This window comes from Leucopleurus acutus, assembly GCF_964270905.1.
Source record: "Leucopleurus acutus genome assembly, chromosome: 20".
In the NCBI taxonomy this organism is placed as follows: domain Eukaryota; kingdom Metazoa; phylum Chordata; class Mammalia; order Artiodactyla; family Delphinidae; genus Leucopleurus; species Leucopleurus acutus.
The window spans coordinates 4,961,999-4,976,333 of NC_139162.1; the positions used below are offsets into that span (position 1 = coordinate 4,961,999).

The following is a 14,335-nucleotide window of genomic DNA, read 5'->3' on the forward strand; positions in this document are numbered from 1 at the left end:
GGTTACAGAGGTTAGGAAAGAAAACATTGACCACTAATAGTTAAATTTTAATCACATTGGATTCAGGGAATAACGAGTGTCAAAGTATGGGAAAAGAGCCAATCACCTCAAAAACTGTTTTAATTTCACAAGAGGGAATAGAAAGTGTTCTTTATTAGCCAGGTATAAAAACAGGATTAAGAGTGTTAACAATGTATGTTTTAGAAGTCCCTAGTAAAATGAAAACTAGAATGTTTACCTTTGAAATCATAATCAATGCTATACACAAAGCAGACTACCAAAAGGTAAAATGTCAAGAAAGACGAAGGATCGTTAAAAAATGGGAAGCATATAAGATGATGACAGCAGCCAGGCCAGACAGATCATAACAATAAAGAAAATCTGCCTAAATTGCCCCACGTAAAGACACAGTCCCAGATTTGACCAAACGAGGTCCATCTGGAAGCACATATAAAGCAAAGGAGCACCAAAGGATTTGCAAAGAAAAGCCTGTGCAAAGATTCTGCTACCAAATTTGATCGAATGACTGGGACAAGCTGCAATACCACGATCAAGGTAGAAGCTAATGGGAAAGCATTAACCAAGCTTAAAAGGGTAAGAATAAACGGCAGAAGGCATAATGCATTACAAGAACAGGACGTTATTAAATCTTCGTGCATTATTAAATCTTTGTGCAATGGGAGAGGATATTGCTACAAGTACGGCTATGCGGGGTTAGATGAATAAAACCACTTTATGAGGCAATTCTACTTTATATCAAGAGCCTCAGACTGCCCAGTAATTCTCTACTTTTGATAATCTATTCTTAAGAAATAATGCAAAATGTGGACAAATACGGATGTCCCAAGGTTAGTGTTCATTGATAATAGCAAAAACCTGGAAATAATCTAACATCCTCAAGAACAAGAATAGTATGTAAATTTAAGGAAGAATATTTAAAATGATACTTTTAAACAGTTTTATTAACAAGGGAAAGGTGTTTGTTAAAATGCTAGGTGAAAAAAAGCAGAAAATTTTTGTACACAGAATGATTTTAAGTGTATTAGAGAAATACCCATAGAAAAAAAGGCTCAATGGTAATAAAGTGGTAACAGTGGTTAGAGATAGTGGGAATTAGAAGTGATTTGAAATTTTTCTCTACTTCCTAAATTTTGAATATTGAATACGTACCATTTAGGTAACAAAAGTATTACAACAAGGTCTATAGGCATCAAATGGCATGGCTAAATAAACAGGAAGGAAATATTAGAATTTTAAAGATTAAATATCAAAACAATTTAGTGTGAGAAATTAGTTCACCAGTGTCCCATAGGACAGATAAATTGGAAATAATAAATGTCTATTGTAAAGGGCATTACTGGGAAAATGTGAATGTCTTTAAAATGGGCAAAAAAGATGACTGGTTCCTCGTCTAATACACCCTTCTAGGTTATCTAGGTCTTTCCTTGTTTGGGAGCTACTTTTAACACTCTAGCATGTAGGACTTCCCTGGTGGTGCAGTGGTTAAGAATCCGCCTGCCAATGCAGGGGACACGGGTTCAAGCCCTGGTCCAGGAAGATCCCACATGCTGCGGAGCAGCTAAGCCTGTGCGCCACGACTACTGAGCCTGCGCTTTAGAGCCCGTGAGCCACAACAACTGAGCCCACGCACCGCAACTACTGAAGCCCGTGCACCTAGAGCCCTGCTCTGCAACAAGAGAAGCCACCGCAACGAAGAGTAGCCCCTGCTCGCCGCAACTAAAGAAAGGCTGCGTGCAGCAATGAAGACCCCATGCTGCAAAAAAATAAATAAAATTTAAAAAAACAAAAAACTCTAGCATGTAAAACTTGACAATAATGCGAATAATTCTCATCCACAGAAATGCATGTGAATTTTGCCCGGCAGAATTCAACTGACTGTTGTCCTGTGGACAGTGACCAATTCTGCATTTATTCACAGATTCATCTCAGAATTCCTGGTTGCCTATATACATGGCAAATGTTCTTTGAATTTTTCTTGGAGACAGTGTAACACCTTACTGGTTCTCAAATTAAGGAGTTAAATAAAATCTTTCACGTGTGTATACTTTATATTTGTACAAGAGACAACTTTACCTTTTTACAAAGTTGTCTTTTAACAACATATATTTCACAACAAAGAAGGGATAGTTATTTTCAGATTTTATACTCTGAAAGTATGATCCGCATCTTCTTTCCAAGTATCCATGGGAGATTATAAAAACAAAATAATATGGGACTTCCCTGGTGACGCAGTAGATAAGAGTCCACGCTCCCAACGCAGGGGGCTGGGTATGAGCCCTGGTCAGGGAAATACATCCCACATGCATGCTGCTAGAGTTTGCATGCCACAACTAAGGAGCCTGCCTGCCGCAACTAAGACCCTGCACAACCAAATTAAAAAAAATTTTTGTAAGTCAAAATAATATGCAGTGAAGAAATCTCAAAAAAATTAAAAAAATAGAATACAAACTACTGGTTACTTGGTTTTATCCTAATACCATGAAATGAGAAATAAGGATATAACAAACTATTAGAGAATATTGAGAGAGGAAATATTAATCCTATATACTAAAATCTATCACTGCAGTGAAAGTATCATTTAAAGGTAGATTTCTAAACTTTCAAACTTTATTATCTAAAAAAATTTAAGCATTCCTTTTCACATATGAAAAAGTATATAGCAACAACAATAAACCAAAGGAAATAGGTGGTAGGAAATAATAATGATAAAAACTATAAATACAATAGATTCAGTAGTAGATACAGAATCAATACTGCCCAAATGACCATACTACCCAAGACAGTCTACAGATTCAATCCAATCCCTATCAAATTACCAATGGCATTTTTCACAGAACTAGGACAAAAAATTTCAAAATTTGTATGAAAACACAAAAGACCCCGAATAGCCAAAGCAGTCCTGAGAAAGAAAAACAGCTGCAGGAATCAGGCTCCTTGACTTCAGAATATACTACAACTACAGTCATCAAAACAGTATGGTACTGGCACAAAAAGAGAAATGTAGATCAATGGAACATGACAGAAAGCCCAGAAATAAACCCACTCATCTATGGTCACCTAATCTATGACAAAGGAGGCAAGAATATACAAATGGAGAAAAGAGAGTCTCTTCAATAAGTGGTGCTGGGAAAACTGGACAGCAGTTTAAAAGAATGAAATTAGGACATTCTCTAACACCATACACAAAAAAAACCTCAAAATGGATCAAAGACCTACATGTAAGGCCAGACACTATAAAACTCCTAGAGGAAAACATAGGCAGGACATACACTCTTTGACATAAATCACAGCAATATCTTTTCTGATCCACCTCCTAGAGTAATGGAAATAAAACCAAAAATAAACAAACGGGACCTAATGAAACTTCAAAGCTTCTGCACAGCAAAGGAAACCATAAACAAAATGAAAAGACAACCCACAGAATGGGAGAAAATATTTGCAGACAATGCGACAGACGAGAAATTAAATGCTGAAATATATTAACAATTCATATAGCTCAGTATCAAAAACAAACAATCCAATCAAAACACGGGAAGGAGACCTAAACAGACATTTCTCCAAAGAAGACATCCAGATAGCCAAACAGCACATGAAAAGATGCTCAACATCACTAATTATTAGAGAAATGCAAATCAAAACTACAATGAGGCACCACCTCATACCAGTCAGAATGGCCGTCATCAAAAAAATCTACAAACAATAAATGCTGGAGAGGGGGTGGAGAAAAGGGAACCCTCCTACACTGTTGGTGGGAATGTAAATTGATACAGCCACTATGGAGAACAGAATGGAGGTTCCTCAAAAAACTAAAAATCGAACTACCATATGACCCAGCAATCCCACTCCTGGGCATATACCTGAAGAAAACCATAATTTGAAAAGAAACGTGCATCCCAGTGTTCACTGCAGCACTATTTACCATAGCCAGGACCTGGAAGCAATCTAAATGTCCATCAACAGAGGAATGGATAAAGAAGATGTGCTACATATATACAATGGAATATTACTCATCCATAAAAAAGAACAAAATAATGCCATTTGCAGATTGTCATCCTGAGTGAAATTAAGTCAGACAGAAAAAGACAAACATCATATGATATCGCTTATATGTGGAATCTAAAAAAAGGGTACAAATGAACTTCTTTACAAAACAGAAACAGAGTCACAGATGTAGAAAACAAACTTCTGGTTACCAGGGGGTAAGGGGGGAGAGGGATCCATTGGGAGATTGGGATTGACATGTACACACTTCTACATATAAAATAGATAACTAATAAGGACCTACTGTACAGCACAGGGAACTCTACTCAATACTCTCTAATGGCCTATATGGGAAAAGAACCTTAAAAAGAGTGCATATATGTATACGTATAACTGATTCACTTTGCTGTACACCTGAAACTAACACAACATTGTAAATCAACTACACTCCAATAAAAATTAAAAAGAAAAAGATACATGCACCCCAATGTTCACTGCAGCACTATTTACAATAGCCAAGACATGGAAGCAACCTCAATGTCTACTGACAGAGGAATGCATAAAAAAGATGTGGTACATATATACAATGGAATATTACTCAGCCATAAAAAGAGAATGAAATAACGCCCTTTGCAGCAACATGGATGGACCTAGAGATTATCATACTAAGTGAAGTAAGTCAGACAGAGAAAGACAAATATCATGATATCGCTTCCATGTCGAATCTAACAGAAAAAAAAGACACAAATGAACTTATTTCCAAAACAGAGGCTCACAGACACAGAAAACAAACTTATGGTTACCAAAGGGGAAAGGGTGGTGGGTGAAGGGATAAATTAAGAAGCTGGGATTAACATATACACACTACTGTATATAAAACAGATAACAAGGACCTACTGTATAGCACAGGGAATGCTACTCAATATTATCTAATAACCTACAAGGGAAAAGAATCTGAAAAAGAATATATATATGTGTGTGTGTATATATATATATATATATATATATATATATAAACTGAATTGTGCTGTACACCTGAATCTTACACGATATTGCAAATCAACTATACTTCAATACAAAAGATTTTTTTTTAAGGAGAGAAAAGAATTTAAAAAATAAATACAGGAGAAAACATATTGTATAAATTAAATTTAAATAAACATGTCAGGGGCTCGTTTCTAGAAACAACTAATTAAAACAGGCAAAACTCTGTTAAATAGAAGTTTAAATGCAGCAAAATAGTACAAAATTTAAATCAAGACCTGAGCTGTAACAGCAGATGTTTTATTAAACGTAATCTGCGTCATGTGCCTGTTTCGTTTCAATGTTTTAGAATTTTAAAAAATCATAAGAACATACTATGCATCATCGATCATAAAACTGAACATGTCCATGGCAGTTTTGTTTAAAAATATACTAAAATGGACACCAAAAGTTTACCTAAAATTAGGATTGACTTTAAAATCACTATTATAATAATCCCCTCCCCCTGTCTAGTACCTCCACCCAAGCCTATGGATTGATTCTTTCTATTTTTGAATAGAAACATGATCCTAAGTTAGAGAAGCTGATTCACACACAGAAAGATATTCAAAACCACCTACAATTCACTCCCTATCACCCAATCTCAATTCCTGATAGACACAGAGATAAAACACTCAGCCAGTGACAAGATTCAGCAACGCGGTGAAAGAATAATGTGCCAATTAGGGTTTATCACAGGAAGCTAAGGACTGTTCAACAGGAGAGAATCTAATAATAGAATCCACCCCATCAATAGTTTAAGAAAAATCATACGATCCCTGAAAAAAAATACCAAAAAGGCATTTGAGAAAAAAATTCACTACCGCCCGCTAAGGCAACCTTTAACGAAGGGAACACAAAAATATTTTTTATCAGACTGAAGAGGTTTCTAAAATAAGAGCTGCTATTAATATCATAATTAGCGAAGAACTACTAGAGAGATGCATTTGAACATCAGGAGCAAAACAAGGATGTCTGACGTAGCGTCATTACAATGTGTGAGAATTCAGGGTAAACGCAGCGGGACACAACAGAGAAACAGGAGGAACACGTATCAGAAATGAAGACAGGAACTACACTGGTTAACCCTGACACTGTGACTGCCTATCTACAAAAGCAAGTGAGTCACCCTAGATCAGTGGATGCAAGAGACGTATTTGAAATAATCAACGAGCTGCACTTCTCCCAACAAAAACTGGTTAGAAAACATGCAAGAAATGCCAGTCACCATTGTGACAACCTATCATAGCATCACCACCATCACTAGGAAATCATGCAGCCTTTGGTACGCTCTAACAGCAAAAATCCTGCAAACTGCTTTAGGTTGTATCGGTAGATGTTAAAATCCTCTCCCTTTTACCATCACATCAAAAAGAATAAAATACCTAGGGAGGGTGGGAGGGAGGGAGACGCGAGAGGGAAGACATATGGGAACATATGTATATGTATAACTGATTCACTTTGTTATAAAGCAGAAACTAACACACCATTGTAAAGCAATTACACCCCAATAAAGATGTTAAAAAAAAAATACCTAGGAATAAAACTACCTAAGGAGACAAAAGACCTGTACTCTGAAAACTGTAAGCCGCCGATGAAAGAAATCGAAGATGACACAAACAGATGCAAAGATATATCATGCTCTCGGATTGGAAGAATCAATATTGTCAAAGTGACTGTACTATCCAAGGCAATCTACAGACTCAATGCAATCCCTATCGAATTATCAATGGCTGGGCTTCCCTGTAAAACATTTTTAAATTTGTGTGCAAACACAAAAGACCCCGAATAGCCAAAGCAGTCCTGAGAAAGAAAACCAGCTGGAGGAATCTGGCTCCTTGACTGCAGAATATACTACAACTACAGTCATCAAAACAGTACGGTAATGGCACAAAAAGAGAAATGTAGATCAATGGAACAGGATAGAAAGCCCAGAGATGAACCCACTCACCTATGGTCACCTAATCTATGACAAAGGAGGCAAGAATGTACAATGGAGAAAAGACAGTCTCTTCAATAAGTGGCACTGGGAAAACTGGACAGCAGCTTAAAAGAATGATATTCGGACATTCTCGAACACAATACACAAAAATAAACTCAAAACGGATTAAAGACCTAAATGTAAGACTGGACACTATAAAACTCTTAGAGGAAAACATAGGCAGAACACTCTTTGCAATTGCAGCAATATCTTTTTTGATCCACCTCCTAGACTAACGAAAATTAAACCAAAAATAAACAAATGGGACCTAATTAAACTTAAAGCTTTTGCACAGTAAAGGAAACCATAAACAAAACAAAAAGACAACCCACAGAATGGGAGAAAATATTTGCAAGCGAAGCGACTGACAAGGGCTTAATCTCCACAATATACAAATAGCTCACACAGCTCAATATCAAAAGGAACCAAACAACCTAATCAAAAAATGGGCAGAGGATCAAAGTAGACATTTTCCCAAAGAAGACATACAGATGGCCAAAAAGCACATGAAAAGATGCTCAACATCGCTAATTATCAGAGCAGTGCAAATCAAAGCTACAATCAGAGGGATTGGTGGCACAGTGGTTAAGAACCTGCCTGCCAATGCAGGGGGCATGGGTTCGAACCCTGGTCTGGGAAGATCCCACATGCTGCGGAGCAACTAAGCCTGTGCGCCACAACTGCTGAGCCTGTGCTCTACAGCCCGTGCTCCACAACAACAGAAGCCTGCACACCGCAACGAAGAGTAGCCCCCGCTCGCTGCAACTAGAGAAAGCCTGCGCGCAGCAACAGAGACCCAACACAGCCAAAAAACCAAAAAAACCAAAAAAAACTACAAAGAGGTATCACCTCACACGTTCAGAATGGCCATCATCAAAAGGTCTACAGACAACAAATGCTGGAGAGGGTGTGCACTGTTGGTGGGAATGTAAATTGATACAGCCACTATGGAGAACAGTATGGAGGTTCCTTAAAAAACTAAAAATAGAACTATCATACGACCCAGCCATCCCACTACCGGACATATACCCTGAAAAAAATCATAACTCAAAAAGAGCCATGTACCACAATGTTCATTGCAGCTCTATTTACTATAGCCAGGACATGGAAGCAACCTAAGTGTCCATTGACAGAGGAATGGATAAAGAAGATGCGGCACATACATACAATGGAATATTACTCAGCCATAAAAAAAACAAAATAACGTCATTTGCAGCAACATGGATGGACCTAGAGATCATACTAACAGAAGGAAGTCAGACAGAGAAAAATAAACATCATATGATACCGCTCATATGTGAAATCCAATTTTTTTAAAAATGATACAAATGAACTTATTTACAACACAGAAACAGACTCACAGATATCAAAATCAAAATTATGGCTACCAAAGAGGAAACATGGGGGCAAGTGATAAATTAGGAGGCTGGGATTAATATATACACACTATTATAAATAAAGTGGATAACTAATAAGAACCTACTGCATAGCACAGAGAACGCTACTCAATATTCTGTAACAACCCATATGGGAAAAGAATCTGAAAAATAATGGATATATACATATAACATTCACTTTGGTGTACACCTGAAACTAACACAACATTGTAAACCAAGTATACTCTGATAGAAAGTTTTAAACAACCAAAAAAAAACCACAATATTTTGAAGAGATTAAAAAAAGCCAGAAACAGATTTACAGGTATTGACAAGAAACTTACGGTTACCAAAGGGGAAACGTGGTGAGGCGGGAGGGATAAATCAGGAGCTTGGGATTAACATACACACACTACTACATATAAGACAGATAACCAACAAGGACCTACTGCATAGCACAGAGAACGCTACTCAATATTCTGTAACAACCCATATGGGAAAAGAATGTGAAAAATAATGGATATATACATATAACATTCACCTTGCTGTACACCTGAAACTAACACAGCATTGTAAGTCAACTATACTCCAAAAAATTTAAAAAATAAAATAAAATCGTCTCTTGATAGAGAATTGTGTCCCATCTCTGAGTAGTTATGCCCAAAGACCAAGAAACAAGTATGCGTTTTATTAATACCGAAGACAACATTGCTGGGCAGTGGCTCCATTCCCAGATTTGAAAACTGAGGCTCAAGGCGGTGAGTTCAATCGCAAGGAGTCCCATGTGGGCAACCAGTGTGCCTCACTCAGCCGTGAGGAGAGGGGCTGGGGCTGACACACTGCACAAGGGTTCCAGAGCTTGGGGGCTTTCCATGCTGCCTTCTATGAATGCTCCCATTCCACAGATGGAGAAACTGAGGTTCAGAAAGAGAAGTGACTGGCTGGGGTCCTTCAGCCTGGTCTGGCTGACTTCATCAGCTAAGCTCCCTGGTCTCAACCAGCAGGTGGGGCTGGTCTTTCCTGAGCTCCCACAGCTCAGATAGGCTGCACGCCCTCGGGCATTACATGTCCATCACAGCGTGGCCCACTCCCTCCTACACGCCTTGGTCAGCTTGGTCCCATGCTGTGCTCCATACCTCCGGCCAGGTCCCTGACTCAGTTTCCCCTCCCATTTCAGCAGGAAGCTCTGGCTGTCTGGCCACGACCCTACCGGGTTCACCTTTCCAAGCCTGTTTCCATAGTTATGAAAGCTATGTTTCCATGGTTATGTCACTTATAGTTATGATTGACTGTCGTTACCCACAGGGCTGCTGGGGGGATTAAGTGAGCGTTTAATCCTGGCTGTCAGAGCCTCGGGAAATTCACGGTGACTCTTCTCCGTGGATACAGAGAAGGAACACACCCCCCTGCTCCCCCCAGAAGCACCAGCCAGAGTCGGTGCAGACTCACAGGTGGGAAACGGAGCTGGGAGGCGGGCTGCTTATGCCCATCTGAGCCACCACGACGCCCAGCCCACAACCTGCCCTCCTCCAGGGCATAAATGCCAACAAGGAGGTGACAGGCCTGCGGGCACAGGCTCTGAAGCCACACCCGAGCCCTCTCTCCAGGACACGCAGAGTCCTGCCCCCGGCTCCCTCCCAACACTCCTAATGGACCCACAGCCCAGCTCACGTCTCCTCGTCTGGACACGGCGTTCTCACCCCAGACACCCTCAGATTCCCGGTCAAGTTCAGATGCTCAAGTCCACCCCCATCCCACCCCATCCGTAACCCTGTAAAGGGCGTGGCATCGTCAGGTCTGACACCTGTCGGAGGACCCCGGAGTCCTCAGGGTGACTGCCGCTCCCTTCCTAGGACTCCATCCCAGGACCAAGCCCAACTGTGGGAAAGGGCCTCACGCTCTGAACCAGACACTGCTAGACAGTGCCGTTCAACAAGCCACTCCAGGTACTTCACAGTTTCCCTCACTCTCTCTAGGAGCCCCAAGCAAAGCCCACTTCAGAGCCACATTCGCCCAACGCTTGTCATCACAAATCCAGGCCCCCTTGCGCGAGGATGTTCTGGGGAAATGTACACCCAAACCAGCACTCAAGCCCTGGACCCCCGAGGGCCACCCACGCCCGCTGACCTTCTTGGTGTAGCCCATGGCCTTCAGGACAGAGTGATTCAAGGTCTCCAGGGAGGCCAGGACGTCCTCGTAGTCCCCCATGTGGTCCACAAAGTAATCTGGGGGAAAGGAAGGCAGGGGTCACAGGTCATAGGAGGATCATGCCCCTCCCCCTGGGCCCTCCCACCAATCCCATCTGTGCCCCTCATTCATTGCCTCTCCCCAGTCCCCTCCCCTCACAGAAAACACACCCCAGCCAAGCCTCTGTCCCTGCACAGCCAGCACCTACCACACAGCTCCTTGGTATCCACATGGCTGCAGAGACAGAGAATGAGAGGGACTCAGAGACTGGCCTGTCCCGTGCCTCCCGCCCTCCTTCCCTCCCTAGCGAGCACAGCCCAGTGTGGCTGGTAAAACACCTCCTGGGCCTCTTCTCTTTTCACCCCATGTGCTGGCACTGTGACCCCGGCTTTACAGGTGCGGGAACAGCAGGTGAAGGATGCCGCCCCCTCCAGAGGGTTCCACGTGTGTGCGTCTGTCTGACCCCCTCACCGTGCTTCGCCACGCCTTTCCTCTCCCAGAGCCTGCCCACCACATCAGGAGCCGATGGGGCTAAACCGGGGGCTGGGAAAAGCGAGGGGAACAGCCCACGGCTATTACAGGCTGTCAGCAGAACTCTCCCTCGACGCACTGCCCCGGGCATCCCTGCCTGCTGGGTCCTGGGCTCTGCTGGGGGTGCGGGTTGCCCTCCCTGCTCTCACTCTAGGCCTGGGATCCTCCTGTCCTTCCTCAGAGGAGGCTGAACACGAGAAGGCCACCCACGCCGGGGAAGGCGCAGGCGGCAGCTTCAGAACGCAGACACGGCGGGGCGGTGCGCTGGCGGCGGACGCCAAGGGACCTGAGCTCTGTGCAGGTTCTGATGACCTTTCCTTTCTGGGCCCCAGTTCCCTCACTGAGAGATGCCGGCCTACAGAGTGTGCCGGCTTCGTCAAGAGGCTTCTGGGAAAAGGCCCTGCAAACTCTGTCTTGGAGGTTCCCCAAATCCGCATCACCTGGTGAAAAGTGCTGACAAGTCCTGCAGAAACGAAGCCTGTTTAATTGTGCTCAAAGTAGCATTTCACCGACCTTTCTGAGCCGTGTGAACAGTTTTGGGCAGAAAACCTGTTTAGCATCCCAAGGAGGGGACGTTTACGGCTCACAATCTGGGGAACGTTGGAAAGAAGACACCCAAAGGTCTTCAGAGGTCTGGGCTTTGCTAGTGGTAAGTCCGCCCGCCCGCACTCACACAAGCTCACCACTGCCGCCTCCTCCCAGACCCAGCTGCCGGAACGAGGATGAATAACCCACAGGCACCTGCCGCAGCCCTTTCAAGCTCCCCTTTCAAGCTCCCTGGGGCGCTGCAGGAACTGCTCACACCCTCCATCTCGCTCCAGAAACAAAGGCCTCCCCTGGAGCCTGCGGCAGGAAGCCGTTTCTTTCAAGGGGCCTTTCCCCCTCCGCCTGCCCCACCCTGGCTCCCAGGATGCTCAGCCCCACCTCTGGCCCCAGGCGGCCCCATGCTGTGTCCCTTGCCAACGGGCCTGGTGGCAGCTCGTCATCCAGACCATCTCTAGCCTGTCGCAGGGGACCCCAGCTTATCCAATCTGCTCCAAACAGCCCCGAGGAACTCAGGTGTGGAGTGGAGAAGGGGGCTCGGGCCTCACCTGCCTGGGGATCACTCAGAGAGGGCACAGCTGGAGTTCAGGTTGGGAAGGGTCGGCGTGTGTGAGTACCATGCGCACTCTGGACTCGATTTAGGGATTTAGAGTTTGAGGGTTGGGGCCGGAGTTTGGGATTGACTGAGACACAGGTTAGGGTTCCGCCTGGTTTGGAGAAAAGGTGATTAGGTACAGGGTGAGAAGGAGAGTTCAGGTCAGAGTGAGGACAGTTTGGTTTAAGATGGGATCCCGAGAGGATCACAGAGCTCGTGGTGAGACCAGGGCTAAGCCCAAGGCGTTGGGGTCCGAACTAGGTCAAGGTGGCTCATCTCTCCCTCTCGTTATCCGGTGTATATTCTGCAAATCTACGGTCCCTCCCAGGTTCGCCATGTGTGCTCAGAAAACACAAACACTTGCCGACGCAGTATCAACCTGTCCACTCCCCAGATCGCCCCGGCCAGTCGGGGCCGAACAGATGGGACTTCTTAGCAGGTTTGGGGACTTTGAGGTCTCTGTGCCTCCAGGGGAGTGGGCAGTGGAGACTGGCCACTGCGAGAGAAGGGAAACGCTGCCTCTCGGCCCCAGCCCCCAGGACTTAGCTCACTTGGTATTGTCGGAGTCGATGGTGTGGAAGAGACCCTCTAGTTCTTTCTCGTTGAGGACGCCATCTGCAAAGAAGAGCTGGAATTCCTCCAAGGATAACTTCCCGTCATCTGCGAGGAAGGGGTGAGGGGAGAGCAGCTGGTGTCTAACAGATGGGACACCCCCAGACCCAGACAATTCCCAAATCAACAGAGAAACTCCAGCCAGGTAATCCCCGCCTGCCCCGCTAATTCCCAAACTAGCAGATAAACCCCAGCTCAGATCATCCCTGCCGGTGCCGCTAATCCAAATTAACCAGCCAACTCACACTAGCAGATAAACCCCAAAGTAGCAGATAAACCCCAAAGTAGCAGATAAAGCCCAGCTCAGATCATCCCTGCCGGTGCCACGAATCCAAAATAACCAGCCAGCTCCAGTTCACGGAGATCACAGCCTCATCTAGCTAATTCCCAAACCAACAGGCCAACACCATTTACAGATAATCCCCAAACCAGCAAATGCTGGGGCTCATTAAGCCCCACAGTCAACAAGTAGATAGAGCACACCTGAGCCTGTCAGGCAACCTTTTCTCCCAGTCACCTGACCACATGGAGGTAGTCTGATGACCCCTCTCTGTTGGTTCCAAAAACCCAGAACATCTCCGGACACTTTAATCATCTCCGCCTCGGCACCCGGGTCCGGATTCTGGGGAGGGAATGACCCCTCTCCACTCTGCCTTCACGAGGTCTGACGTGAGCCCGCTGCCAACGGTGGCACTCACCGTGCCACGGATACAGCCCTGAGGATGCCAAAGCCCGGGGGAGGTGGTGCCAGGCCTGGGGCTCTGGACAAGGGGCCCTCACAGCTGACATATCTGTCCCAACGCCTCCCTCCCCGTCTCACCTCTTCGGCCTCCACTTGCGGTTGCCCTGGGTACCAGCATCTGCTGGGGAAGTTCTCATGGGTTGGGGGCAGCTGGGCCCCTGAGAGACGGGCTCCCAGCAGAACTCCAGCGACTCTCCCAGCTTCCAGCCTCCGCTCCTCCCACCGGGGGCTCTCCTGCTCAGTACACCCACCTCCCCATCCCATCCCGGAAGCCACAGCCCCCTCCTCACTGATCTTAGCTTCCTGCTCCTCCTTAAAGGGGCCGCATCTGTGGGAGACAGCGGAGGCCAGGGAAACGGATGAGCCCCAGCCCCTCTCTGCAGACCCCCTTCAGTACTTCTGGCAAATCTGCAGTCAAAGCCCTCGAGAGCCCACGTGGCACGTTGTGTTGATTAGAAAGAAACGCGCTTCCTGATGGGGGGGGTGGGGCGATGCGGTACAGCATCAGAGCACGTGAGGGGAGGGCCGCGCAGGCTGGACTGAGGCCCTCAACTCTCTCGAGTAGCTGCCCTTGAGCAGGGCACAACCCGCCCAATCAGACGCGGCAGACCTACTTGGACCCAGGCAGAAGGCACTCGTCCATTTTAAAGGCTCTGGAGCTTCTATCTCTGCGGCCAACAGCTCTGCAGGGGCTCAAAGTAGGGCAACTTTGAGTAGGGAGAAGAAGGTCCTCACGCCTTGCG

At 45.0% G+C, this 14,335-nt stretch overlaps 1 protein-coding gene across 1 annotated transcript in view; it reads right to left on the minus strand.

Annotated features, from left to right (window-relative positions):
* The window catches only part of NECAB2 (N-terminal EF-hand calcium binding protein 2), a gene marked incomplete at both ends in the record, with an annotated part of 37,953 nt that overhangs the window by 16,947 nt on the left and 6,671 nt on the right, over nt 1–14,335 (minus strand). The window contains 3 exons of the mRNA XM_082862475.1: nt 10,510–10,607; nt 10,778–10,803; nt 12,790–12,898. Of these exons, the coding sequence (XP_082718601.1) occupies nt 10,510–10,607; nt 10,778–10,803; nt 12,790–12,898 (233 nt within the window). The remainder of the gene's footprint in view (nt 1–10,509; nt 10,608–10,777; nt 10,804–12,789; nt 12,899–14,335) is intronic.